We start from the raw sequence: 24,039 nt of genomic DNA, 5'->3' as shown, positions 1-24,039 counted from the left end.
CTCCACTCTTTACCATCTCGCAATCACACAATTGACGCTACCTGTACCTGAGCAGCTCCACCGATACCCGAGCAGTATACCCCTCATCACATCTTTCCCCAAACTAATTGGCGCTTTTCTGGCAAAGACCCGAGGGTATCCTTTCATTGTACGTATCATCGGCCATACTCAGCGTGGTCTTAATCCGTGTCCAGTTATTAGAATTCGTGTAGATATCAGAAAGAATCTGCCGTGGGGTTAGGAGCACGCGCGTGAGTGGAGGGAGATCCCTGCTAAGTTGCCAAGATGCAAGAATTATCCAGGCGGGCGTGGCGGGCAAGGCTTAGCGTGATAAATCAGTGCTGAGAACACAGTGAACATCTAGAAGATTTACGACGACCTCAACACAATCCTAACACTAATCACCACTTTTTGTCTTTACTATCAGCTTCTCATCTCATCACCTCCAATGACGCTACTGCCGACCTTGCCGCCTGACCTTTGATCTGAAACAGCATTGCAGGGGGCACGTTGACAGGCGCTTAGCCACAGGGCCGAAGAACCCTAAACAGCACAACTATGTTGGTTTGCAGGCCGTAGCATCTGAACATTGATAGAACGCCACGAAAGTCAGCTGCAAAAAGGGAATAATCTAGAAAATAACGCCTCGCGGTACATCCAGATGCTGCACATGAAAGCGCCCTGTTTGCTACCGGCAGTGATTGCTGTAAGTGATTGTCATAATCCAACAAACTACGCCGCACGCCTGCATGATGTCTCAGCCTCACTGCAGGATGGGTGTCTTATACAGCTCGATCTTCTCCCTTTCTTTGCTCCCTTTGAGTTCCCTTCCGTCTTGATCCCCAAGTGGTGTCTTTCAAGTTTTGCTCATCGTCATGTTATTTCTCGTTTTCACTTATTTCTTCGTTTCAAAAGCCCCATTATCTTCCGCGCATCCCTTGGTAGACCCTCGAGGCTCCCCCAAAAATACCACCGATGCTGCGAATATCACGTCGGGCTGGGTGAGCACCCCAAATGTACGAGGGACGGCCAACATCCTGATATCCAGCCTCACAACTCTTGCTTTGTGTGCTTGGACAGCATATCATCCAAACGTCCACCCAAAGAGAAGCATTTGGCACACGTCGATCCGCCGGCTAAAATGGATGCTCGCGGCCATTTTCATACCCGAATGGGTTCTCTACTGCGCATGGAGCCAGCGCTACACAGCCGAAACCCTCAAAATCACTTTGAACAAAATCCTTGCAGACAAAGCTGCTGCCGCTAGCGTGGACGAAGGCGCTGATGCTGAAATCGCACCGGGAGTCACGACAGCCCCAGCGCAAAAACCAGCTCCCAAGCAGACCGTCGAAAAATGGACGACCGAAGCCGCCTTCTTCGCCACCAGCGGCGGGTTCGCTGTCCACTCTTCCACCTTCTGGCCCACGCCCATCCTTACCTTCACGCCGGATGGGCTCCTGGCGCTCGCGAAACTAAACTTGTTACCCGTCCCCGCGGTGACTATGATGGACAAAAGCAAAGCCGATACCGGCACCAAAATCCTCGTGTGTCTGCAAGCGGGCTGGTTCCTGCTGCAGACCCTCGCGCGGTTGGTGCAGCACCTGCCCGTGACGTTGTTGGAGATCCATGTGCTGGCGCATGTGGGGTGTGCGTTTGGGATGTATTGGTTTTGGTTGCGGAAGCCCTATGACGCGGAGTATCCTATTATTTTGGAAGACGAGCGAATACGAGATCTAGTTGCTTTGTGGGTTGTGACTGTTGATAAGGTATGTAAAACCACGAATGTGTGGGGATAAGGAGGTAGTTGCTGACTTTCGGTTAGGACGAGAGTGTTGACATTGGATTGATTCGCCGCAAGCAGTCTGATTTCATTTATTTCCAGAGCCGGCGAACGCGGTGGGCGTACTCGGTAAAGCGAGCTCTTGACGACTATAAGTCCACTCCAGAAATTCCAGGAGCGAGGTGGACTGATGATGGGTGGTTCAAAAAGACGTTTCCCCAGCTAGCTACGCCACCGATACAAGCGAGGATGGAACAGCAACTCCTTCGTATGAAGAGAGCGTTGGCGAGTCTGGATAATTCCGTGGAAACGACAGCATCAAGCGACGATGCCAGGGACGTACCATCAACCCCCCCATCTCCAGCACCTCCCCCCAGCACTCCTCCACAACCTGATGTCTCCACAACTCCACCGTCTCCTACCCCGTCTCCTACCCGGTCTCCTACCCCGTCTCCTACCCCGTCCCCAAACCCGTCCTCAAATCCATCCCCAAATCCATCACCACCTCCCTCCCCTTACCGCCCTCCCCACTCCATCCGCCGCTCAAACGTCCACACCATCTCCCTCTCCAACGACATCGACGACCTCTTCGTCGTGCCGCGCCGCACCAACCACGTCATCCAAGGCACCGCCACCCTCTTCACCTCGTCCCGCGACGAGCTCATCAACCGCTCGAGCTCTTACCTCGCCGCCGCCGTAATGGGCGCCTGCTACGGCGCCGTCCACCTCGCCGCCTGGAACGCGCACTTCGCCACCCCGGTCGAGAAGTGGATGTGGCGCGCGTCCGGGCTCGCCTTCGCCGCTTTCCCCGCTGCGACGACGATGGGGCTGCTCTGGAATTTAGGGACGCGCCCAACGACGATATGGTCCTGGCCTGGTGTGACTTGGGTCTTTGACGCGCTCTGGGTGTCGTTCATGACGATGGATACGTTTGTGTTGCTACCCGCGTATATGGGCGGGAGGGTGTTTGTGGTGGGCGAGTGTTTTGCGGGGTTGCGGAGTGCGGTGGATGGGACGTATAGGACGGTGGGGTGGACGGGATTTGTGCCGCATGCGGGGGGTGGGTAGTGGGGGGTTTTGGGGAGTTGAGAGGGGAGGATCGAGGGCTTGAGGGCTTCGGGAGGAAATTTCGATGATAGATGACGGTGGATTTGTTGAGGACGAGGCGCGGGGTAGGTTGAGAAAGGCGGCGTCAACACATCTGGTCATGATTAGAGGCTGGTGGGTAATACGGGGATGCGACTTTGAATCATTATAGACCCCACACTAGTTATCCAATGTTTCTTACGCTTCCTAACCCGAGTACTAAAAACCTCTACCCCTCTTCTCCTCTCTTCTCCTCGAATGATCTTAACGAATCCGCCCACGACCTCCACCCGTTTGCGCTTCGATATCTGCACTCTAGGAATAAGGTTGAGGAACTGCTGGTAGTGGCATGTCTGAATCGTCTTCTGGGTTGACATTGTCGTCGAGTCGCTCATCGGTGTAGCGCGAATCGGTCGGCAGGGGGATTTCACCGTTGTAGGATGGGAGGGGGCTAGTTGGTTGCCGAGGGAGATGGTAGAAAGGGGTGTATGCCGCGCTGAGGAGGGCAAGAAGCCTAGGAGGGTTAGCTTTCGGCGGGTATGGCAGGTATTTAGCTGAAAAGTGGAGAACACTAGGGTGAACGAGAAGGGTAGAGGGAGTCATTGGCGAAGTAGAAAAGCCTGTGAACTTATGAGAGTAGCAAGCAAACCAGTCGCGGACATAGCGCCAGCACGAGGCATCTATCATGCGACAGAAGAAGAAAGCAGAGCACTACTTACCAATGTGCCACATTTAACCACCCAATTATCTCCCAGAACATATTGCTGTACCCCACCACCTCCGCAATCATCATCCGCATTCCCCGCGAAAAAATAGCCGCCACCACAAAAGGAAGATATACCACGAGCAGAGCTGTCACTCGGTATCCCTGCAGCCTTCCATACCATCGCCGAGTCAGAGTCCTCGCACCCAGCGCGCGTCGTTCGAGAGAGAGAATATAACCGGTGGATATCGAAGAGAGGATGTACGGCCAGAGGAGGGTAAAAGGGGAGGTTATGCTAGCGACGAGGAGCGCGTAAAGGGAGAGAAAGAAGAGGAAGGGCGCGGGAAAAGTAAGAAGGAGGGAACTTGCGTGTAGTATTAGGTGGAGATAGGTGGTGGAGGCGTGAGTAAATGTGTGAGGCATCTTGATGATTGCGTCAAATAGAGAGACGGGCGAAACCCTCAACGAAAATTTAAAGCACAGATGGACGTAAAGGCGGTATGATTCGTCGATGTCTGGAAGCTGAAAGCCGCGGATTCAACCCGAGATGCGAGAGCGGAATGGGTACCTTTCGCAGGCCTAACAGTAAATTGAGGTGGTAGAAAGATGATCGCCGCGTTATTTATGGCTGCGTTCCGGATCGTAAGCCTATGCTTGTATTTGACGTCGGTTGCCGTGTTTTCGGTCCCAGGAAATATTGGAGAGTCCGGGAAGATGGTGAGGGAAGAGACGACTATAGCGGATTTCGCAATGCCAAGACCTAACAGCGGTAACGTGCGGCAACGACGCGTACCCCTTTGACTAAGTCGTAAGCTATCCAGGGTGATGCCGCAATTGAAAGGTGAAGTAGGCGTCTTTGCGGATTTCCAATGTGCCTTGTGCGGTGCCCCTTATGCAGCGCCTTATGCATACGCTGAACTAGACCGCCTTGGAGGAAGCAGATCCTAGGGAAAACGGGACGGAGCGCGGCGGTGTATCTAGGCGAGTCATGCGTGATTGATCCTCTGAACAATCCTGCAGGAACTTTGAGCGCAGATTGGTGGTCAGTGTTTTATCGTGCGCTTGTGCTCATATACAGCTGTTGCTTTGAAGGATGTTCAAGGTCTTGAATCAGATCTTCGCAATTTTAATGAGCTACGGCGGAGTGAGGATCAGTAGGATGATCTATTCAACTCGAGTCTAGTATATATGAGACAAGATTCAGTCAATCCTATCATCTAAACTGGGCAAGACATTCTTATCTTTTCGGTAAAATGTGCACCGACACTGACGATTGGCTGAAGGGGATACAGACATCCTACTCACGTGGAAATATATTCATATATCATTATTTCAGGAAGCAAAGGTGTTGAGCGAAACAAGCGACAACAAAAGATGACACAGGGAAGGGATGGGCGGAAAAGGACAGCTGCAAGTCGTCGTCATGGAGTGGTGCCAGGCCGAGATCCGGCATTCCTTATCCCGACGTCGACCCCCCTTCAACACTACTAAAACGAGGCGAAGGCGCCTTCTGCGATGCGCGCTTCGATCGAATCGAATAGACTACTCAATACAAGTGTTCAGAATCAGCTGCCCTGATTGCTTGCTTGTTTGCGCCTTCTAGGGCTGTCCATTAGGGTAGTAGGCTAATCATTTATGAGAACGCATTCGCTCTCTTCCTAGGCAGCATCTTCCTTATTTCTCTCACCTCACTCGTATAAGGGCTCTTGCTCACGTTGCGTCAATCTCGCAGCCACCCCAAGTTCAGGCATGGAGGCCCAAATCTCTCTACCAACGGCCACCTCTGGACTCTCACGATATCAAGTAAACTTCTGGGTCAGAAAACAGTCATCTGAACCTTAGGTTAATCCATAATGTGCCTCAGGAATCACCGTCCAAATGCTTGCCCTTTCTCCACCGATGTCACTTAGCAGCTTGAAATTTCTTGACTGGAAGTTATCACACATTCAATCCAGAGTGAGTTTCTGCCTCCGGCAAGTCAGCTGATGAGGACAAGAACGATCCTGATCTGGAAACCCTTCGCTGCCTCATCCCATGACTCCAAGACGACAAAGTTCCGCTCAATATTCGTTACATTAGTTTCAGTAACACTCAGGAAGGCTACGATTCAAGGTCTGGACAAAATATCAATCTACTTCGTCCTGGTGTCGAGGCGGAATTGATGAACGACAGTCTTGCAGCATGCCTGTAGGAAGCAGGAGTTGAGGTAGTGATTAGGAACCTCCAACTCTCAAACCTCCACACAAAACTGTCGTCGCTAACATCACATATCATACGTCTTAGTTTGCTGTAATATTCGTCGCGGCAAAGGGCTTGCTATGAATCCTGTCGCCCTTTGGCTCTCTAGTGGAGCTTCAGCAGGCATGTCCTAGTTTGATAGCTTCATTGGTACAATCATCAGACCGGCCTTTGGCCACTCCTATATAACAAGACAAACAACTTGCATACCTGTCGAGGTGAAGGTAATTATGATCAGATGATTGCGAGGCCGTGGATCAGAGTACACCTACGAGAGAGGATCGTGGAGTTGCAGGCACATGGGAACACTCGCGGGAACGTTGTCAGGGAGTAGCGGTGAGGGCCACGGCAGGCACGTGTCACCTCTTGTATATAGCCTCACCTTCTACGTTCACTTTGTCCACCAGTGTAAGTTCAAGCACTTAAACAGTGACTTGGGGCCTATCCCTTGGAAGTCTAGAACATTTTTATTGAAAGCTCACAAGTAGCTTGTTCTTCATCACCAACGCCATCAACAACCTAACATACCACCACCACCACCACCGCCACCACCGCCCGCACCATCTCTACAATTGCCGCCAACATTGCCTTCACATAGCCGCCTGGACATAGCTGATATTGCCTTCGTTTCTTCTATTTGCATCATCTTTGAAGCCACGACGCATCGCAACTATGAGCGCCAATCACCACCAGACTACGACTATCGAGGGCTTGCCCGACGAGTTGCTCACCGAGGTCATGTCCTACTGGCACAGCAGGCAATAAGGACTACCACAACCGACATCTAAGGGATTATGCCCTTGTCTCCAAGCAGTTCGCCAGATGCACGCAAGATGTCTTATTTCGAAATGTCAACCTCATGCTTGACCTTCGTCCCGCGAAACACCATGCCGCATCGCTTTTTCAAACTCTCCACGCGAAGCCTGGTCTCGCAAACCGTGTTCAGAAGCTGAGCGTGACGACGTACGCTACCCAAAAGCGTAACCGTACATGGCGTGCGAAACAATCCGCATGGGCTGAGCTACTAGAGCATGTCAATGGCATGAATCTTCCAAGACTACTCTAGCTCGCCGGGATACAGAAGAAACAGTTCGTGGCCCTGCTTGCGGGTCTTCTTTCCCTCGTGCCGGGCCTGCAAGAGCTCCGGTTGGAGGTGGACCTGCGAGCCGTCCTGGGTCTTTTACCCAAGCTAGCTCAAATCCCCACGAGGCCAATTTTGAATTCCCTCAAGTTCCTAGAAGTAGGAGGCGGTGGCGTTGAAGACCACAGCATTATACGCACTGGTCTATTAGTCGCCGGACGGCAACACGACGCTTCTTTGCTGTGTTTTCCCTCGCTGCAGAAGCTCTGCATCAAGAACAATGGAGACGAACTCGACGAACGCTCGAACGTACAGCTCATGCGGTACGACAACATGTTTGCCAACTTCCGAGCGCTTTCGAATATCACAGACGTCTCTATCCAGGGTCAGAGTCACGAATACATCCTCGTGCCATTCTTGTGATCCTTCAAAGGGCTGAGGAGATTTCACTGTGCCGTAAAGGGAGAAGAATCCTTCGCTATAGAAAGACTGCTTCGCAGGCTCCGCATTCATCACGATACTCTGGAGGGTCTCACACTGGACTGGGACCTTGAGCAATTGTCGCCCTCCTTTGCCGACTTTGAAAAGCTCACGCGGCTGGAATTCCGTACAGACGGTTGGTCTCTACCACTTGGACAGCAGCAACCCGAAGATGTCACTTGGCAGATGGTACGAGGTCTCCCAAAATCTCTTGAGTCATTAAGACTCCTTATGTGGTTGTATGTTCATGAGTTGAATCTTTAATGGCAAGGGTTAGAACATGAAAGGAGCGATCCCGATCTCCAACCTTTTAAACATCTGCTTCCTTTGCTTCCGGACTACCTTCCGCATCTTCGGCGCATCCATCTGGTGGATAAGGCCTATGATGAGGACATTGAGGTGACCGATAGCTCAGAATTGTATAGGTTGGAGTTCGACAAAGACAACCTGCAGAGGCGATACGAGAAGGCGGGAGTGGCTCTAGCATACAGATATGAGGTTTTGTTAGAAGACAGGGATCTGAGCTATTGGCCTTGAGCGCCCATATCGTACTTCGTCGCCTTGTTGATTTGGTATGCGTTCTGGGTCAGAGATTCTATTTCTCGTAAAGCGATACAAAACATAGAGCATTCAAGATGTTGTTCCTTCCTCGAAAATTTTCTTAGATATACTAGTGCCCGCGCATAACGAGTTCGAGTCGTATTTGCTATCTCTCCTGATCAAGCCGTGATGACAGCCAGAGTGAACTGCAAGACCGGATCTCCGCCGGCAAGGTAAATTGATTACATATCCAACGCCTTCCTACGAGCCTTCTGGTCCTTTTTGAATGTTCTTTCCAAGCGGATGTTTTGCTTAGCTTCCCTTTGCCTCAAGCATGTCATCCTTGTGTCTAGCGAGCTCGGCGATGGCTCCGCGCTACTCAGAATTCTCTCACTTTGCCCAAACTTTCTTCTTATGCTTTTCAAGCCCTCATATCTTTTCCGCGTCTTACTGACTTAAATCCTCAGCTTTCGACCTTTGCTATTCCACAACCGTGGAATGAGCGTAGAGATCTAATTCAGCCAGAGGATCTCATAGCCATGCGGGTCTGCGGGAGGTGTGATATGATATCGGCAAAGCAAGCCACCCTAGTTAAGCAACTACATAACTTTCATAGACACTGAGAGAATAGTACGAGAGTACAGGGTCTGAATTATGTCACTGACCACACTGCAGAGAGGGTAGGATGGTGTCTAGGGTTACGTGATGTGTATCCCCTTTTTCCAACCCCTTCCATCCTGAGATAGATTTCAGTAGGACTCTATGTCCTTTGGGGAGCCTGTTATGTATCATGAAGTTCTGATAGCTCCACGTGCTTGTGAACGTCTAAAATACGCGCAAAAATGGCCACGTGTTGACGGGGAATGAGCCATGCCACTGATATAGAACTTGAACACGGACGTGCCAAAGGCTGAAAAACTTTGCCATATGATGCTGCATTCCATTCGTATACTTGGGGCCTTCTCAAACACAGGCGATTTGATCTTTCGCAAGATCTGAAGTCGTTTTGGGCACCGAAGCGTAATTCTATGGGAGAATTTTCCCGACCAAGACAGACAGACAATTTTGCTTGAGCCACCTCAAAGTAAGTCAGCGAGGCTCTTAGGGAACAGCTCAAAGTCACTACTAAAGCTGCAGCGTGGGGCTGTCTAGTTACAAGTTGTGACAAAAGGGGCACGCAGAGTGTGAGGGGTAATTGGATGCAGTTCCAAATCCCAACATTTTTTGGTCTGGCATTCCATCACCACTAAAACAGATATGCGCACGAACTGGTGAGAGCTTATGAGGGCCACATAGGAGACAATTTCGCATTCCTCAAGGAAGTGATCCCTTCACCTTGCCATCGGCGCGCCCATGGCGACCGCGGGCGCAGTGAAGCAGCAGACTTGACAGAGTCAACTTCACCTGACGCCACTGACGTCACAGAGCTCATAGAATCCTCTGCAAACTGCTGCCTGGACGGTGGCGTGATCAGGCTTGGCAGCAAAGTTTTGGCTATAAAGCCTCGCCCGCCCCCCAATTTTCCAGCTCTCAACAACCTCTTCCTCCTCCTTCTCTTTGAAAAAATGTCGACTTCTCCCCTTCACCTCATCACTCCTCCACTCTTCGACAGCCTTGACCATCCTTCCTCACTCCAACAACACTCTGCCCATCCATCTCACCCTTTGGATTCGATCTGACTGGATTCTTCTCATGGCGGCCGACACCAAGCCAACCTCACCTGTTCCGCAAACGGTAAGCGTTTCATCTCGTACCATCCTCCCTCCTACCTGTAATGATGAGGACAATCCTTAGACCGAGACCGGCCTTGACTAACTCTCCTGATGGCGCCTATCCTTCATGCATTGCGACAGGACAACCAAAACCTTGAAGTCGTTTGCGCATGTATGATTGGATTGGCTGCCTGACGTTGTGACCTGCTTGGCTAGCACTGATGATTAAAGGACTAATCTTCTCTCTGATTCAAACATGACATGCTTTCACTATCCCTTGCTTAATCTCTTTCACCAATTGGAAGCTAATCATTATTCATCTCAGACCTTCGGCCTCTCGAGCGGTCTTCCACCAATGGATTTTTGGACGACATCCGACATACGACTCACGACTTACGGACTTACGACTGATTGGGGCATGGGGTTTGGGATACGGGAGTTGGGGTTCAAGAGTTGGGAGTTGGAGATGGGACATGGGACATAGGATTGGGGATTGGGTTTGGGGATTAGAGGTATGTGGTTTGGGACGACTTGCACCTCACGACTTCCGACTTACACCACTTACAGGACTTACACCACCCTGGAGCGGGGACTCCTTGGCCTTCCAAGGTTCATTGGCACCAGCATTCCGGGGCCTCTGCTCGGCGGGTCTACCACAGCCTTCATGATCCTCGTCAAATGGGGTCACGTCCTGCAAGCCAATCCTCAGCACAACAGTCCGGCAACCTGTCTCAGGTCCCGGCGCAAGTAGGCGGTTCTTGCAACGTCGCTGTCAACCGGGGCTGCCCAAGGCGTATGGCCGGGAGTGAGGGACGTCCTCCTGTGGGACGGCTCCGGGGACCGGGGCCATGCATGGGTCGGGGACGAAGGAATTTTGAAATGGGGCGGTCTGCTTAGACAACATCCTTCACATCGCGCCGTGTTCCCACTTCCCCTTTCCAATTCTCCTTGCACATCCCTACCCAATCTTTCCCCAATATCTTCTTAAATGTGTGTTCGATGAGGATTTTTCCGAGGCACACCAAATATCAAACATCTACCTTTTTTCATTGATTCTCTCACTTTATGTGGGAAATTGAAGAAGAAACTTTCAATAGCAGATATCAGAGCGTCAAGCATGGAACTCTCTTAATACTTCCGTCGAACCATTAGCAACAGCATGATCATAATTATGCCGAGCCTTCTCAATCCCTACGCAACCCTAGGCGTTTCTCACAGTGCGGATGAGAATGGCATCCGTTCTGCATACCACCGTCTCGCTCTACCCCATCATCCAGACAAGGTACGGTATCAAAAGGAACGATCACACAGCGAAGGAAAGTTCAAGGACATCCAAAACGCTTATGATCTACTTAGCATTGACATGGAGCGCGCAAAGCTCAACCATGTCTTAGTATAAGCGGAGTAAGGCTCGAGCGAACGGCATTCTCCCAGCGCTAGCACGTCTTCCGCTCGGGATGATTTTGACATGTAGGAGTTCTTGAATAGCATCAGAGATACTGATACTCCATGTAATGAGCAAGGCAAGCCCACTCTCCCCATCGTGGATCTCCAGGTCGAGGAGCGCAAGGCCAGCGAGTTCCGTGAGACAGCTGCCGCAGTATTCGCCCGGGCTACAGAGACGAAGGAAAAAGCCCAAGAAGCCGCCGAGGATGCCGGCTGTGAGGTGAGAAAGGGCACATACACAGGCCATCCTAAGAACCACCGCTATCTCCATCCACGGAAGGGTACTGCTGAGTACAGGGCTCACGCCGCGGCGACAGCAGCTGCCTATGGCAAAGCAAAACAGGTCGCGATGATTGCGTGTCAGCGCTATGGTGCCGTTACATAGGATAGAAAAGACGCCACTGATTGCCTCCAAAAGGCTGCAGATGCCTGGATAGCCCTTTTTCGCACCGGCAACTTGACTATAGACCTTGTTTTCGAAGATCCTGCTCTGCAGAGTTCACGGAGGCGCATCGGCCACCATTTCCCAGCGTACCTAGGTATCATACGAGCCACTATCTCTGGATCACGCCCTGCTGTAAACAGCCTTCTTCCAGCTGACACCACTCTCTCCCACAGCGCTTTACGAACACTACCAAGCGCCTCGTCCCCTCGGAGCTCGGAAGTACTATCAGCCGCTCTACCAGTCCCGGTGGTGTGATCACGACACCGACAGCAGCAGAGGCGACTCTATAGTTGCTCACCACGCCGATATCAACGCGACCAATCAACAAGAAGCCGACGCTCGCCAGCGCCGGTATGGGATTCTACGAAGCATGCATGTGCTGAAGCCAATCGCCGACATCAAGGCACTCCAGGAAACTGACTTCTCGCCGTTATTCCTGCAGGCGCCCTTGTATGACGTCCCCTTCACCGCGAACACACCTGACGCGAAGGCGCTGCCCGCACCTTGGGACGGTAACCTTGAGGCTGATCACCTCACGAGCTCGTATCAATGCAAGGCTATGGTCATCGGCGACCGTGCGAATGGCGAGATGAACGGCAATACAATCTGTCAATGGAAAAGATCGCATTTATCCACTATGCCAGCCTTTGACTTGAGAGTCCGCGAGCCCATCGTGGGACGGAAAAACCGGTTATCGATTCAATACATTGATATATGGCGCCGATGACTGCGACATCGACTACCGTGTATTTCGCCGCTATGAGGCCTTGGGTACGGATATGGAAGCCAGCCTCATCCGAGGCGAACGGAAGCTCCCCGAAACACCGTTGACTCTCACCAATGACTACATCAAGATTTGACATCGTAGGAAACGGCTATCCGTATCATCCCAACATCCTCACAAGCACTGAATGTCAGACTACTTTCAGAGCTATCCAGGACGCATCGAAGGCAACATTATACATTCAGCTAAACCTCCACTCTCACATCGAAACAGTGGGTGGATGGACACCAGCTATGGATGCCAGGAAATGGACTGATCCGCCTGTCAATGGGTGGTTTTACGCCATGTACCACACCAGTTATAATGTGTCGGTGGACTCTGGACGTTGGTACGAGGGCTTACAAGCGGAACCGCCACTACCAACCTGGGTGCTTCTCCCAGATGGTGCGCAATTCTTCAGAGTGAACGAGATTGCACATCTCAAGACTCCGAGTGCATGGGAAGCTGCACTCATTCCGGCTCTGCTTCACGAGAGAGACGCCACCTTCAGGCGTATTGGAGGCAGCCTCAACGACGGCGTCACTCACGATGGGACATTCTGGACCGAAGACGGCTATACTTGAACACTCGAAATTCTTCTCCCAGCCAATTCTCTCGCGCCCACGGAAGGGTCGCAGGTATCCGTCAACCTCGAGATGGCTGATGACGAAAGCGGGTCTCGGGCGCCGTGGTCTGGCAAGGTTGTGGAGTCAACGTCTTCGGCCATTCTCACCATCCAGCTCACCGCACCTCCAGGAGCACCTCTGATCTGCAATGGTGAACACAAGATGGTGATCGGCCGCGTGGACGCCAATCGGCAAGCGGATCAATGGATCAACAACGCCGCCCTAGCAATGCGATTCACTTCCGCGTCAGAGAAGCAAGGATGGCTCTCCTTGCGCCGCCTACTTCTCAGCGATAACGCCAAAACTCCTGCAACGCCAACACCATTCATGACGACCGCTCAGCAAGAAGCGGAAGTGGCCAAGTGGAAGCCCTGGCTCTCCACTCAGCAGCAACAAGTGCTGATCAAGGCCTTTTCGTACACGTTCAACCATGTGTCATTCATACTCGGTGACGCAGGAAGTGACAAGGCCGACGTACTTGCAATGACTATCACCCAGTGCATGTACAGCGGCATTCGCGTGCAGCTCCTGGCACATGGCAATGCGCCACTCGACGAAGCCATGATGAGAGTCAAGGCTATGACGAGACGGCAGCCGGAGCGGGCAGGACGGGCATGAAACTGGGACTACAGAATGATGTCATTTCCAGCTGCTGCAACTCTAAGCTATAGCTTTGAAAACATAGAGGACCCTTCTAGTTCTATGTAAGTGGAAATGTCGTGGTCTAGGACGTTGTTTTGAGCATGTATACGCCGCTCTGTGGACGCCCTGGCAGATGCAAGCCGGCTATGATGCGGATGTTATTTCTAGCGGCTGCAAATCTGATATGGGCTATTAGCATCACGTAGTTTTTTTCAAGTTGCCTGTAGCTCTAGATAAAGAAGATCTCATTGCTATTCTGGACACGTGTATAGCGCTCTACAGACGCCTTGGCCTGTGCAAAGTAACAATGATATGGATGTAAAGGTCGACACCCTGCAAATCTGACCGCATAGTCTCAGATCTCATGTAGTGTTCTCAATTGAAGGTAGCTGTAAATGAAGAGAAACAGACTGTTGTTTTGAACAGGTGGATAGCAGTGTGTAGACGCCCTAGTCGGTACGATTCCTCCACCTTTCAAGCTAGAACCCAAATTGAAGTGGCAACACCGCAGCAGGAGTAGCAGTCCCCAAGAGCCGCTTTATTCTAGCATGGTTCTTGTCCCAGAAGTCGTGGACGGTAGAAGCGACGCTGTCATCAGGTTTGGCGATACGTTTGTACGCCATAAAGACAAGCTGGAAGGTTGCCCATACTTTCTTCAGCGTTTCGTGACTGGATGTAGAGCGGTTGAGACGCTCTAGGGAGTACCGACTGTTGCTGATTTTGTAGGTTTCCAGGGTGTCTGCTAAGGCCTCAGAGGCAGCGTGCAAGACGTACTCTCCAGGCAGCAATGAAGGAAGCTTCAGATCCAACGCGATCTGGATAAGGACGCTCATCCGAATCGCGTGATCACTCTCCTTCCATTGCATGATGCGTTGGGTGAGATTGCGACCGTCTTTGTTTTTCTTCTCGGGATCCGCACCACGAGAAAGTAGCATGTGGATGAGTGCCACACGATCCTTATATCCTCTCGGGTTCATCACGGCCGCGTCTAGCGGCAGGACGTAACGGCCATGAATTATAGCACGGTCGTTAATATCGGTCCCAGCTTCCAACAGGGCTTCAATGAACTTCGATTGAGGCTCGAGTTGAGCAGTCGCATTACTGAATAGAATGGTCTCAACCAAAGGAGTTGTTTCAATGTTGTGGTAGCCATAAGGTGTGTATCGCACATCGGTGGAGGCCCCATATTTCACCAAAGTCTTAGCTACCCTAAACAGCCCCTTGCGTATGGCAAGGCCAAGTGGCAGCGCGCCGCCACTCTTAGCGCCCCACTCACGCCAGAGTTGATTTGGATCCGCGCCTGCTTCCAACACCGCGCGGACGAGGGTGCTGTCGTCTTTGTAGTTTTCCGAGATCAGATGGTGAATGATTGGCCAACGGAGGCTAGAGCTCCATTCGAGATCCGCTCCGTAATCGATGAGCAGCTCGAAGATGCGGTAATCAGCGGTTCGATGAAGGAAAGAGCCAAATTGAGGCGACTTTTCGCCGGAGTATCTGGTCGGGTCTGCATCGTATGTCCGCAAAAGCTGTTCAATAAGCTTCACGGTCTTGGAGCCATCGGGGTCGTGTCGTCGAACATTTCGCCCCTGGTCCTTGTCATATCCGCCATCCTGCTTCTTCAGTGCAGAAACAGCAGAATACCCTGGCGGCTTTAGGTGAGCATTCTTGACATAGAACATGTTTGGAAGGATGTTATGGAGAATCCGGGTTGCGTCTGTGGGCTCCAGCCAGCCAAGTCCGCCAGCCTTCTGGACGAAAAGAGAAGTAATGTCGATATGGGCGTATCCTTTGCTTGCCACGATGCAGAAGATATCCCAGGTATTTTTTTTGGCGTTTATACCCGTGACGCCGTGATCTAAGAGATATCGCACTAGAAGTACCTTTTCGTTCGCGACAGCCCACTCGATTGCTGGAACCAATTCAACGTTAGAGACATCCGTGGACGGAGTAGACTTTGGCCGATCCGCATTGGCACGCTTAAAGATCTCGCCTTCAAGTAAGCTGTAGTATCGCCAGCTGACTTCAGAGAGGCTACTCAGGGATGCGTCGTCTAGGTACGAGGCTGTGTCAAGCACCAGCTCGTTAGGCAGCGCCGAAAACGGCATAGCTGAGTATGGTGAGCCTAGTATCAAGAAGTGGCAGAGAAAGTGTAATTGTCTGGGTAATCGTGGTGCGTGTGGTGGAAGCGAGTTGTTTGTTGTTTGTTGAAGAAAGGACGTTGGAAGTTCCTATTTTAAGCACGTAAGCGCCTGAGTCACGTGACTCTAGCCATTCAACCTACCTCAGTCCAGGCCACGCCATTCAGCAGTCACACAATGTCTTCTATATAGTTGTTTGGTGGGATTCATAGTCTCCCATTAACACATCTCATTGCCTTGGCCCTTGGCTGCGCCTCCTTGCAACCCAATGGTCCATGCTTTTGCAGCGCTTTGAATCCAGACTGTATAACACGCGAAGCCAGGGTTCAAATTGGTCGGGAATGTGGTCGTAGTATTAGCAGTGGTCAGTCAAAATATTACCCGTGTCCTCAAACACTATGACTGTGAATGAACATTTAGACCTCTTGAGTTCCGTGTTCGGAACCGGTTGTAGATTAGAAAGCTCTTCCACTAGCGATCTATAACAGTTTTGATATATAAGAGACAGATAGCCTCAACTAAATCTCCGTTCAGTTACCTAGCACTCACACATCCCTAATTATCGCAACGCTGCCCGGGCGTGATAATGCGTTTTAAGACTTAATATCAAAACATCTCGCGGCTACCAGGTACATAGAGAGATGGAGAGGAAATTTTGGATTGACAGAATTAGTATCTAGTTGGTACGGCGGTGGCGATTAGTCCACCAGTTGCATGCTCTCTCGCCATCTCTTACGAGGCGGTTCCCAGCCAGGTAGCTTGCCCGTGCGACCGCAGTGTTAAATGAAGACGCTTTCACCCAACCTTCCATCCCAAGCTACACCAGACAAAAAGAAGAAATTACATCCAAAAACTAAACTATGACTTACCTTTCAGACGGCCCCCAACCTGACCGTTATAGCGGGCCCCATTAACTAATTAATTTAGGACTGGACCGCCTCCACTACGAATACCATGCAGCCTCTTATCGAGTGCAAATACATGTTATCCACTCCTGATAACCTTGGGAATCGAACCTTCGGCGCAGGCAACGCACAGCTGCACCCACCAGGGTGACCATTGCGCAAAGGCTGCTTGATACGTTATAGGGTGCTCAAAAGAAATAGATACATAAGGCCTTAAAATAGGACCTCACCAGTGATCTCTTGGGAAAATTAAAGAGCCCGGCATACTGATCCAGGCATTTCAACTTCAGGACAGGCTAGTATACAAATTGAGAAATCAAGGTGCACTGTCAGGGAGTAGCGGTGAAGGCTAACGGCAGGTGCACGTCACCTACTCTATAGCCTCACCTTCTTCCAGACCTCTTTCTCTACTCTATCATCATCATCATCCAATACATCACGTACACAGCAATCTGGGAACCAGCCAATTAGAAAACGGTGAAAGCAACGACACGTGACAGGCATTTCATTAGCGCAGTTCGTTGTCAGGTAAAGAATCCACTTCGGTCTCTCACTAGAATCCTTCGCCGTAACACGCTACAACGGCACAGGTCAAAATGACAGAACCCCCAACGCTCCAGCCTCGCAATGCTGAGTCGGACATCTCCACCATGTCTCGCCATGCTCGTCACGCTCTCTTACTCAGTCCGACGGTCCAAATTCAGATAATGGACGGAGATACAGTCCGACCCGTCCGGAAGATTCCCTGTGCGGTCCTCACTGCCTTCTCTCCCCAGACCAAAAAACACTACGAAACCCAAACCTGCGACCCCCGCATCACTGGAGCATACATCAAACTAGACGCCATCGCCGCAATCATAGACTGGATGATCGAATCATGCGACAGCCTCAACATCGACCCAATACACACCCGGGCACGGCTGGGCGGCAACATCGAACTCTACATGGCGGCGAAGGTGCTGGATATTCCGCTCGTGAAGGAGCACATTGGGAGACACATCGCGACATTGGCAAGGGACGAGCCATATATATTCTTGGACCCGCGCGTACGGATACTAGGTGCCCTGCCAGCAGACGACCTGCTTGTACAGATGGTGTCGAAGGGGTTCGCGGATGGATACGGCGAAGATTGGATGGAGAGGAGGGATATCAAGAAATTGATCACAAGGTTTCCGCTTGTGACCGGCGAGCTACAAAGGGCCATGCCAACAAAACTTATCCAGTTGGGGTTTGTGGGAGAGCGGGTAGTCTTCTTGATGTTTCTGATTATGGCTTGGGGTCCGATGCTGTGGTTCTTATATGGGATTTGGATACAGTCTTTGGATGACCCATAAGCTCAGGGACCTCTCCCGGATTAGTTGGTTAGAGTACTTTAAGACGAGATGCTGCAGCTTATCGAAAACACCATAGAACTAATCAACATACTGTGGTCCAGGTAGCTCGCGCTACATCTTAATACAAATCACTGAAATTAAAACTCTTCAAGGCATGGACATCTCGCACCTGGGTCGTAACAGCTTTGTTTAAAGCACTTTGGCATGAACTTGCTCATACACTCATTTGTGAGAGCGGACAACACAAGTAGTTTCTTTTTTAGACTGCTTAGGTATTTTTTCAACATGGGGAACTCTTCACTTTCTTCACGCAAAATCTCTGTCTGTCTCCGTTTTCGTCTCCGTTTTCGTTTCACAACTACAGGCGAAGTAGATATCCCAAGAACTCTTGTAAGAGCTAAGACGTAGAGGAAATAGGCGCCACATCACACTTATCGCGAGTTAGCCAGCAGTTCTTCAACACATTCTCTACATACTCAAAATAAAATGTCACTACAGTTTATTTGCAGCCATCTACGCTATGATACAATCTCTCGCCTCTGAGAAGTGCCACTGAAGTTTATGGACATGAGAAATGACATAGATCTAATGTTTCGTTTGTCATTAACAAGAGGTCTTTCAATTTCGTCCCTACGTTGTAATTGTTCAGTCTTTTCTTACCTATTCACAGTTATCTCACGGCTCAAGGGACCTCTTATAACTGCAGAATGCCTTGCGATATGTGAAGAGCACAGAACATCGCATCCCCTCCACTCTCCGCACGTGCTAGCGAGGGATACCTCATTTTCCCTATGGGCTGTCATCCACAATAGCCGAGTCCATTCGTCTACAACACTTATGGCAGCCCTGCATACATCGCAGACACACTGAGGTACATTCACGACGGTTGCACGATATAGCAAGTGAAGTACCAGTAATCCTTGTGTCCTGAACAGCTAATGAGGCTTTACTTGAAATCACTCATTGTTCAATTAACCAAGAAAAAGGAATTGTCAACCGTGCCATTTCCACTCAAAAAAGCCGTATATCGATTCCCATTGTTCGCTTTGCGGCCAGTGACGATCTAACCAAGACGGCGAATGATGCCAATCCACAGGATCTATTCTCCAATCTCCCTCCGGAGCTCTTCGATATCGGCTTGGTGCTCCTCCCAGAAACTACGAAGTTTGCAGGCAGTGTCGTCTTGACTGGAGTCCCCGATCTTCTCGTAGGCATCCAACACGACAAGGATCAAGCTTCATATGAGCTCAGTGAGCCAATGGTTGACGCAGTCTCTTGTGTTGCCCTACGTTTGTGCTTTGTGATGTTCTTGACCTTCTCGAGTGTATGCTCACAGCCTTCCAAGACGTGTTCCCCGGGAAGTAAGGACGGCAGGCCCAACTCTAGTGCCACTGCAACAAGCGTCCTGAAGTGGCCCAAACCGGAACGATCTGTGTGCCGCTCGTTGCCCTCTCTAGCGATACGTTCCACGAGGTTATAGCCACGTCCATCGACCTTGGCCACGTCGGCCCCATGTTCAATCAGAATCTTGACCATGGCAGCACATTCTTTATCGCTCCGGGGACTCAACAAGGCTAAGTCGAGTGCTGAGTAGTGTCGATTTAGGTTGCCGTTTGGGTCCGCCCCACTTTCCAGTATCTTTTTGATGGGCCGGAACTGATCTTCGAAAGAGATCGACATTTGCAAAGTTCCGACGGTTTCGACTGCATCGCACAAGATCGTACTACCCATGCCAGAGCCCTTGTCGTATGTGACATTGGCATCTGCACTATATTCTAGTAGCATGAATGTTTCAGTGGTCTTTCCCTGACATATTACATCTGCTAGAAGCGGGTTTCTCCGCCAAGGAACGGCGATACTCGGATCCGCGCCTGCTTCGAGCACAAGTTTGGTCAAGGCGATATTGCTCTGATCGATCGTATAGCATAGGATGAGACAGCAATTAGAGCAGCCGTTGACGTCAGCACCGCGTTGAATTAGCAGCTCGAAAATATGAGGAAGTGAGAGAGACGTCCAGAGCAATCTAGTGCATTCTCTGTTCTGAAAAAGTTCGGTTGGATTGGCACCGTGTTCGGAAAGAAGAAGCTCCGTGAGCTTAGTTGCCTTCGGTCTCTCCTCTGTGCACCAAAAGGCATGTCGAGAGTCTTTGTCTACATTTTCGGTATTCAGCCTGGACAGGTGGTAAATAACATTGCTCAAGACCCTAGTGGCCTCATCGGTGGTCATTCGGCCCAATTCAACCGCCTTGACGACAAATGGGGTGACGATATCCGCAATAGCACAGTCTCGAGCAGTTACACAGACGTAGGTAGGCCAATGCTGTGATCCAGTAACGTCTTGTTCGAGTCCTGTGATGCCGTGCTTGAAAAGGTATCATACAAGTGCTGGGTTCCCGTGATCAACGGCCCACTCGATGGCTGAAATCTTAGGTGAAGAGACGTCCCCATCATGTCGGGGCCGGTCTGCGATTGCACGCTTGTGGAGATCGTCTCGAAGCAAGTCTTGATACCACCAAGCAGTACCAGCAAGCCTAACAAAAGATCTGTCATCAAGGTATGCAGCTGTTTCGAGGACCAGCTCGTTGGAGGGATCCCAAAAAGACATGTTGAGGATGCAGTTTTGGAGTCCAGCATTGGTGGGCTGGCGCTGCACCGGTGGTAGAAGTGAAGTGTTTTGGGGACAAGTCGCTGGGAGACGCCTTACCTATTTATAAGATTGGCGACGGATCATCTGTTCACAGTGTAAAAATGGCTTCATGCTCGAAAAGCGCTAGAGGGGCAGCGCTCCAAGTAGTGAATCACTTTCATTTTCTTCAGTCGATATCGCCGCTGCTCGATATCTTGATATGGAGCTGCAAGTCCTCCAAAAGCGAACTTCGTTAATAGCAGCAATCAATTATAAATAGGACTTAATTGTGGTATCACAGCCTACGTTTTCCTTGAGAGCGGCGTTCGATTGCAAGCCCCCATCAAAGACTTTGCAGTGAAGTTTATCATGTATCTTGTGTACCTAAAGGGTTACTTCAACTAATTACGCTTGGGCATCCATCATGAACGCTTCAGGGTATACGGATGAGTCTCAATTCAGCATATGCCCGTATCCGGGCGCGTTTAACCCCCTAGTTCCTCTCTAGGGGGTAGGGGGTTTTCATTTAAGCGCCGGTCTGTTTCTAAAAATAGAACCAAAACTAAACGGCAACGCATCTTTTAGAGAGAGGCTATCCGGCCAGCCTGTTGAATGTAAATGTGTGCAAACCTAATTTTGCCTTTCCAGCGACATTGACGTGTGGTATTACGTGCGTAGATTGGTATTGGTCAGGCCTCGCTAGCATTACTGCGCCACGATCCCCTAGGCACCCACCTAAGAACCTTAAAACTATGTACCTCTCCCTTGCATCTACCCACAACATCACTCCCAGCGGGACACCACTTAAATCACGCCAGTCCGAAACACATTCCACTTCCGACATATTTTTGTCGGCACTGTCAAACGAGTTGGTGCTAGAAATTGCATCATTTTTAGACAACAAGCACCTAGGTAGGCTTGCTTTAACCAGCTGGCGCTATCAAACCCTTCTTGAAGCCGACCTGCACAAGCGAGCGATTGCGGATCGGCCTACTCCTATAACTACACAGAAGCCGAATCCGTCGTCGCCTACTATTTCAGCCATTGAATGGGCCGTGGAGAAATGCGAGGTTCGACTCGCGCGATATCTTTTCAAACATGATATCACTGGCATAGAAAACAATGGCACGGGAGGTTGGCCTCTATACGATCTCGTGACTTGTGGGAATTGCGCCGGAGAACACAACCTTGTGGACATCACGAAATTGTTCATCGACAAAGCCACTCAACTTGGACGAACGAGCACCAACGAAGCCACTAGAATTCTGTACAACATCCTAAGATACATGCAATGCATGAATACCCAGTCCCCAGAGTGCCGTATCGAGTACCAAACACCGATCGTGAAGCTCCGTAAGCAAAACTCAACTCATCGGCGCGACCGGAGGGAGACCAAGACCCTCGGGCTTATAGATCTTCTAATAAGCGAGCACGGCGCCAACCCCACGGGTTATGGACTTGATGGAGAGATCAACGAGCCCTTCCTTCATATATGTGCAGATACTCGCGTACTTGAACTTCTCCTTCGACACGGGGCCGATGTCAATTGGCACTCCGACCAACACTTCCCGATATTACACCACGCCGTCCGCAACCTGAAAGAAGACGATAGCACTGTCGTCAACCTGTTGCTCAAAGCTGGTGCTGACCTCAGCATCCAGGTAATCAATCACGATCATTACTGTCCAATCCTCGACCTTGCTCTTGAGGGGAACCATGGGAAGATAGCGCTTACGCTCTTGGAAGCTGGCGCTGCTGCGAATGTAAGGTACAAAGCAGCCGCATTAGACACGACGGTGCTTTGCGAGGCGCTGAGAAACTGCTCAGTTTCCATCAGCTTCATTCAGAAGCTATTGGAGCGCGGTGCCGATCCGAATGATTATTGGAAGTGCCGCGATGAAGACGGACTGGCACTAGATGAAGGTCTATGTGGCATTTGGGGCGACCAGACAAGTGATGTGATCAAGCTTATGTTCCAGCATGATGCTGACCCAGACAAGCCGAACAGCAAAGGCCAAAACTTCCTCCAACGAACTGAAGAGGCGATGTCACAGGACAGCAGCTGGCGAGACGTTGCGAAAAATGTGAATGCGCTCACTAATGTCGCACTAGACTTCAATCTCCCCTCATTACTTCCCGGCAAGTTCGTCCTCCAGGCAATCCAATCAAAATTCAGAGCCGCGCGTAACTCTGGCATTCTGACTCTAAGCGCTCCAATTCCAGGGCGTAGAAGGAATTCTTCTGATAAATATTTGCTCGAGACGCCATGGAGATTGTTCGAATTTGTCCGCAACGCCTACTAGCAGAGTACAGAGCTTGATCAGGCTCAGAAGGACACTGCCTCGACGCTGCAGCACTTCTGGAATGAACACCGGATTATACAAGGGTTGTTGGGACTGGAGACGTAGACATTCAGGCAGAGTCTCCACTCAACGGTGATTGACTTGAGGTGGTAGCTGCTTCGGGGACGTGGCATGAGTGGGGGCATGGGACTCATGATTATCCGTGGGTCATGACAGTATAGGGTTCAGAGAGGTCATGGTCCTGATGGGATTTGTAGATAATTAGGCAGTCTAAAGGTTAGGTTATCCTTTAATTACCACAGACTACAGCGAATATCACCGCCCAGTAGATTTGATCCCTCATGACTCTACCCAACCGCATTCGTCGCGCCCAAGTGATTTTCCAAGATTCAAGCACTATCCACCTCGAACACTAGATCTCCACAACCAACGCCTCTATTTAAATTTTGACGTCGTAGAAAGTTTCGCGTTCATGTGTTCTTCTCTAGAACCGGAGGATAGGTCCTCAGGTCGCGTTGTTGAATTTACACGAATTAATTAGAAATGCGGTTTGAAGTCGCTCTGTGCTCAACACTTTTCGATGAACAACTTACCGGAAGCGGAAGGAGCACGGACCATGAGGAGGGGTAAGGAAAGGAGCTCCTATTGTAGACTATCCCAAGGTATGCTTCCCCGGATATGTTCACAAACCGGTTCCACGCAAATACACTGACGCGCTTCTGATTCTAGTCCACATTTAAGGCCTTGCCTCATGTTTCCAATATCTCTCCAGTGGTCAACCACATTCCAACGCCAACATTCTTCAAGCATAGCTCTTCTTTCGAACAAGCCAGGACGTATATCCCCCATTAGAACTACAATCGCTAGCATTATTTCACTGTATCTCTTTAGTCTCATTGTCTACAGACGCCATTTACACCCTCTCGCGAAACATCAAGGCCCATTTTGGAACTCAGTCTCCGCCCTTTCAGCAGCATTCTCCCTCCTCCGAGGCCGCTTCCCCTCAAACCGCTATCATGAGAAATGCGGCCCCATCTTCAGCCTAGCCCTCGTCTTCCGCCTAAGCCCCATCTTCCGCCTAGGCCCCAATGAGCTCACCTTCAGCTCAGCCCAGGCCATGCACGACGTCTACGGTTTCCGCCCCGCCCACCAAAGCATGAAAAAGTCACCACTTCATACGGGCCCGTCAAAG

General features: G+C 50.7%; 8 protein-coding genes across 8 annotated transcripts; 5 read left to right on the top strand and 3 right to left on the bottom strand.

Annotated features, from left to right (window-relative positions):
- Positions 1-605: 605 nt before the first annotated feature.
- Positions 606-2,848, top strand: BDZ99DRAFT_573876 (uncharacterized protein; the record flags this gene model as incomplete). Its single annotated transcript, XM_033728324.1, has 2 exons — positions 606-1,766; positions 1,823-2,848. The coding sequence occupies exons 1-2, from the start codon at positions 876-878 to the stop codon at positions 2,846-2,848; spliced, it is 1,917 nt and encodes a 638-aa protein (XP_033573273.1). The 5' UTR covers positions 606-875.
- A 105-nt stretch (positions 2,849-2,953) lies between these two features.
- BDZ99DRAFT_538518 (uncharacterized protein) lies at positions 2,954-3,753 on the bottom strand (the record flags this gene model as incomplete). The annotated part of the gene is made up of 3 exons (XM_033726642.1): positions 2,954-3,486; positions 3,516-3,546; positions 3,586-3,753. 3 exons carry the CDS (start codon positions 3,751-3,753, stop codon positions 3,182-3,184), a joined length of 504 nt encoding a protein of 167 aa, XP_033573272.1. The 3' UTR covers positions 2,954-3,181.
- Positions 3,754-10,779: 7,026 nt separating this feature from the next.
- Positions 10,780-12,238, top strand: BDZ99DRAFT_523766 (DnaJ-domain-containing protein; the record flags this gene model as incomplete). The annotated part of the gene is made up of 3 exons (XM_033725830.1): positions 10,780-11,013; positions 11,095-11,425; positions 11,685-12,238. The coding sequence occupies 3 exons, from the start codon at positions 10,780-10,782 to the stop codon at positions 12,236-12,238; spliced, it is 1,119 nt and encodes a 372-aa protein (XP_033573271.1).
- A 113-nt stretch (positions 12,239-12,351) lies between these two features.
- Positions 12,352-12,858, top strand: BDZ99DRAFT_523765 (uncharacterized protein; the record flags this gene model as incomplete). The annotated part of the gene is made up of 1 exon (XM_033725829.1): positions 12,352-12,858. One exon carries the CDS (start codon positions 12,352-12,354, stop codon positions 12,856-12,858), a length of 507 nt encoding a protein of 168 aa, XP_033573270.1.
- A 59-nt stretch (positions 12,859-12,917) lies between these two features.
- BDZ99DRAFT_465938 (uncharacterized protein) lies at positions 12,918-13,745 on the top strand. The gene has a single exon (XM_033720660.1). The coding sequence runs from the start codon at positions 12,931-12,933 to the stop codon at positions 13,516-13,518; it is 588 nt and encodes a 195-aa protein (XP_033573269.1). The 5' UTR covers positions 12,918-12,930; the 3' UTR covers positions 13,519-13,745.
- Positions 13,746-14,021: 276 nt separating this feature from the next.
- BDZ99DRAFT_523763 (uncharacterized protein) lies at positions 14,022-15,647 on the bottom strand (the record flags this gene model as incomplete). Its single annotated transcript, XM_033725828.1, has 1 exon — positions 14,022-15,647. One exon carries the CDS (start codon positions 15,645-15,647, stop codon positions 14,022-14,024), a length of 1,626 nt encoding a protein of 541 aa, XP_033573268.1.
- A 1,534-nt stretch (positions 15,648-17,181) lies between these two features.
- Positions 17,182-17,919, top strand: BDZ99DRAFT_523762 (uncharacterized protein; the record flags this gene model as incomplete). Its single annotated transcript, XM_033725827.1, has 1 exon — positions 17,182-17,919. The coding sequence occupies one exon, from the start codon at positions 17,182-17,184 to the stop codon at positions 17,917-17,919; it is 738 nt and encodes a 245-aa protein (XP_033573267.1).
- A 1,230-nt stretch (positions 17,920-19,149) lies between these two features.
- On the bottom strand, positions 19,150-20,523 carry BDZ99DRAFT_479569 (uncharacterized protein; the record flags this gene model as incomplete). The annotated part of the gene is made up of 2 exons (XM_033722248.1): positions 19,150-20,238; positions 20,299-20,523. 2 exons carry the CDS (start codon positions 20,521-20,523, stop codon positions 19,150-19,152), a joined length of 1,314 nt encoding a protein of 437 aa, XP_033573266.1.
- Between the last annotated feature and the right edge of the window lie 3,516 nt (positions 20,524-24,039).

Source organism: Mytilinidion resinicola (genome assembly GCF_010093595.1).
Source record: "Mytilinidion resinicola strain CBS 304.34 unplaced genomic scaffold BDZ99scaffold_16, whole genome shotgun sequence".
NCBI lineage: Eukaryota > Fungi > Ascomycota > Dothideomycetes > Mytilinidiales > Mytilinidiaceae > Mytilinidion > Mytilinidion resinicola.
The sequence above is the reverse complement of the archived record's forward strand: the minus strand, read 5'-3'. Positions and strand labels throughout refer to the sequence as shown.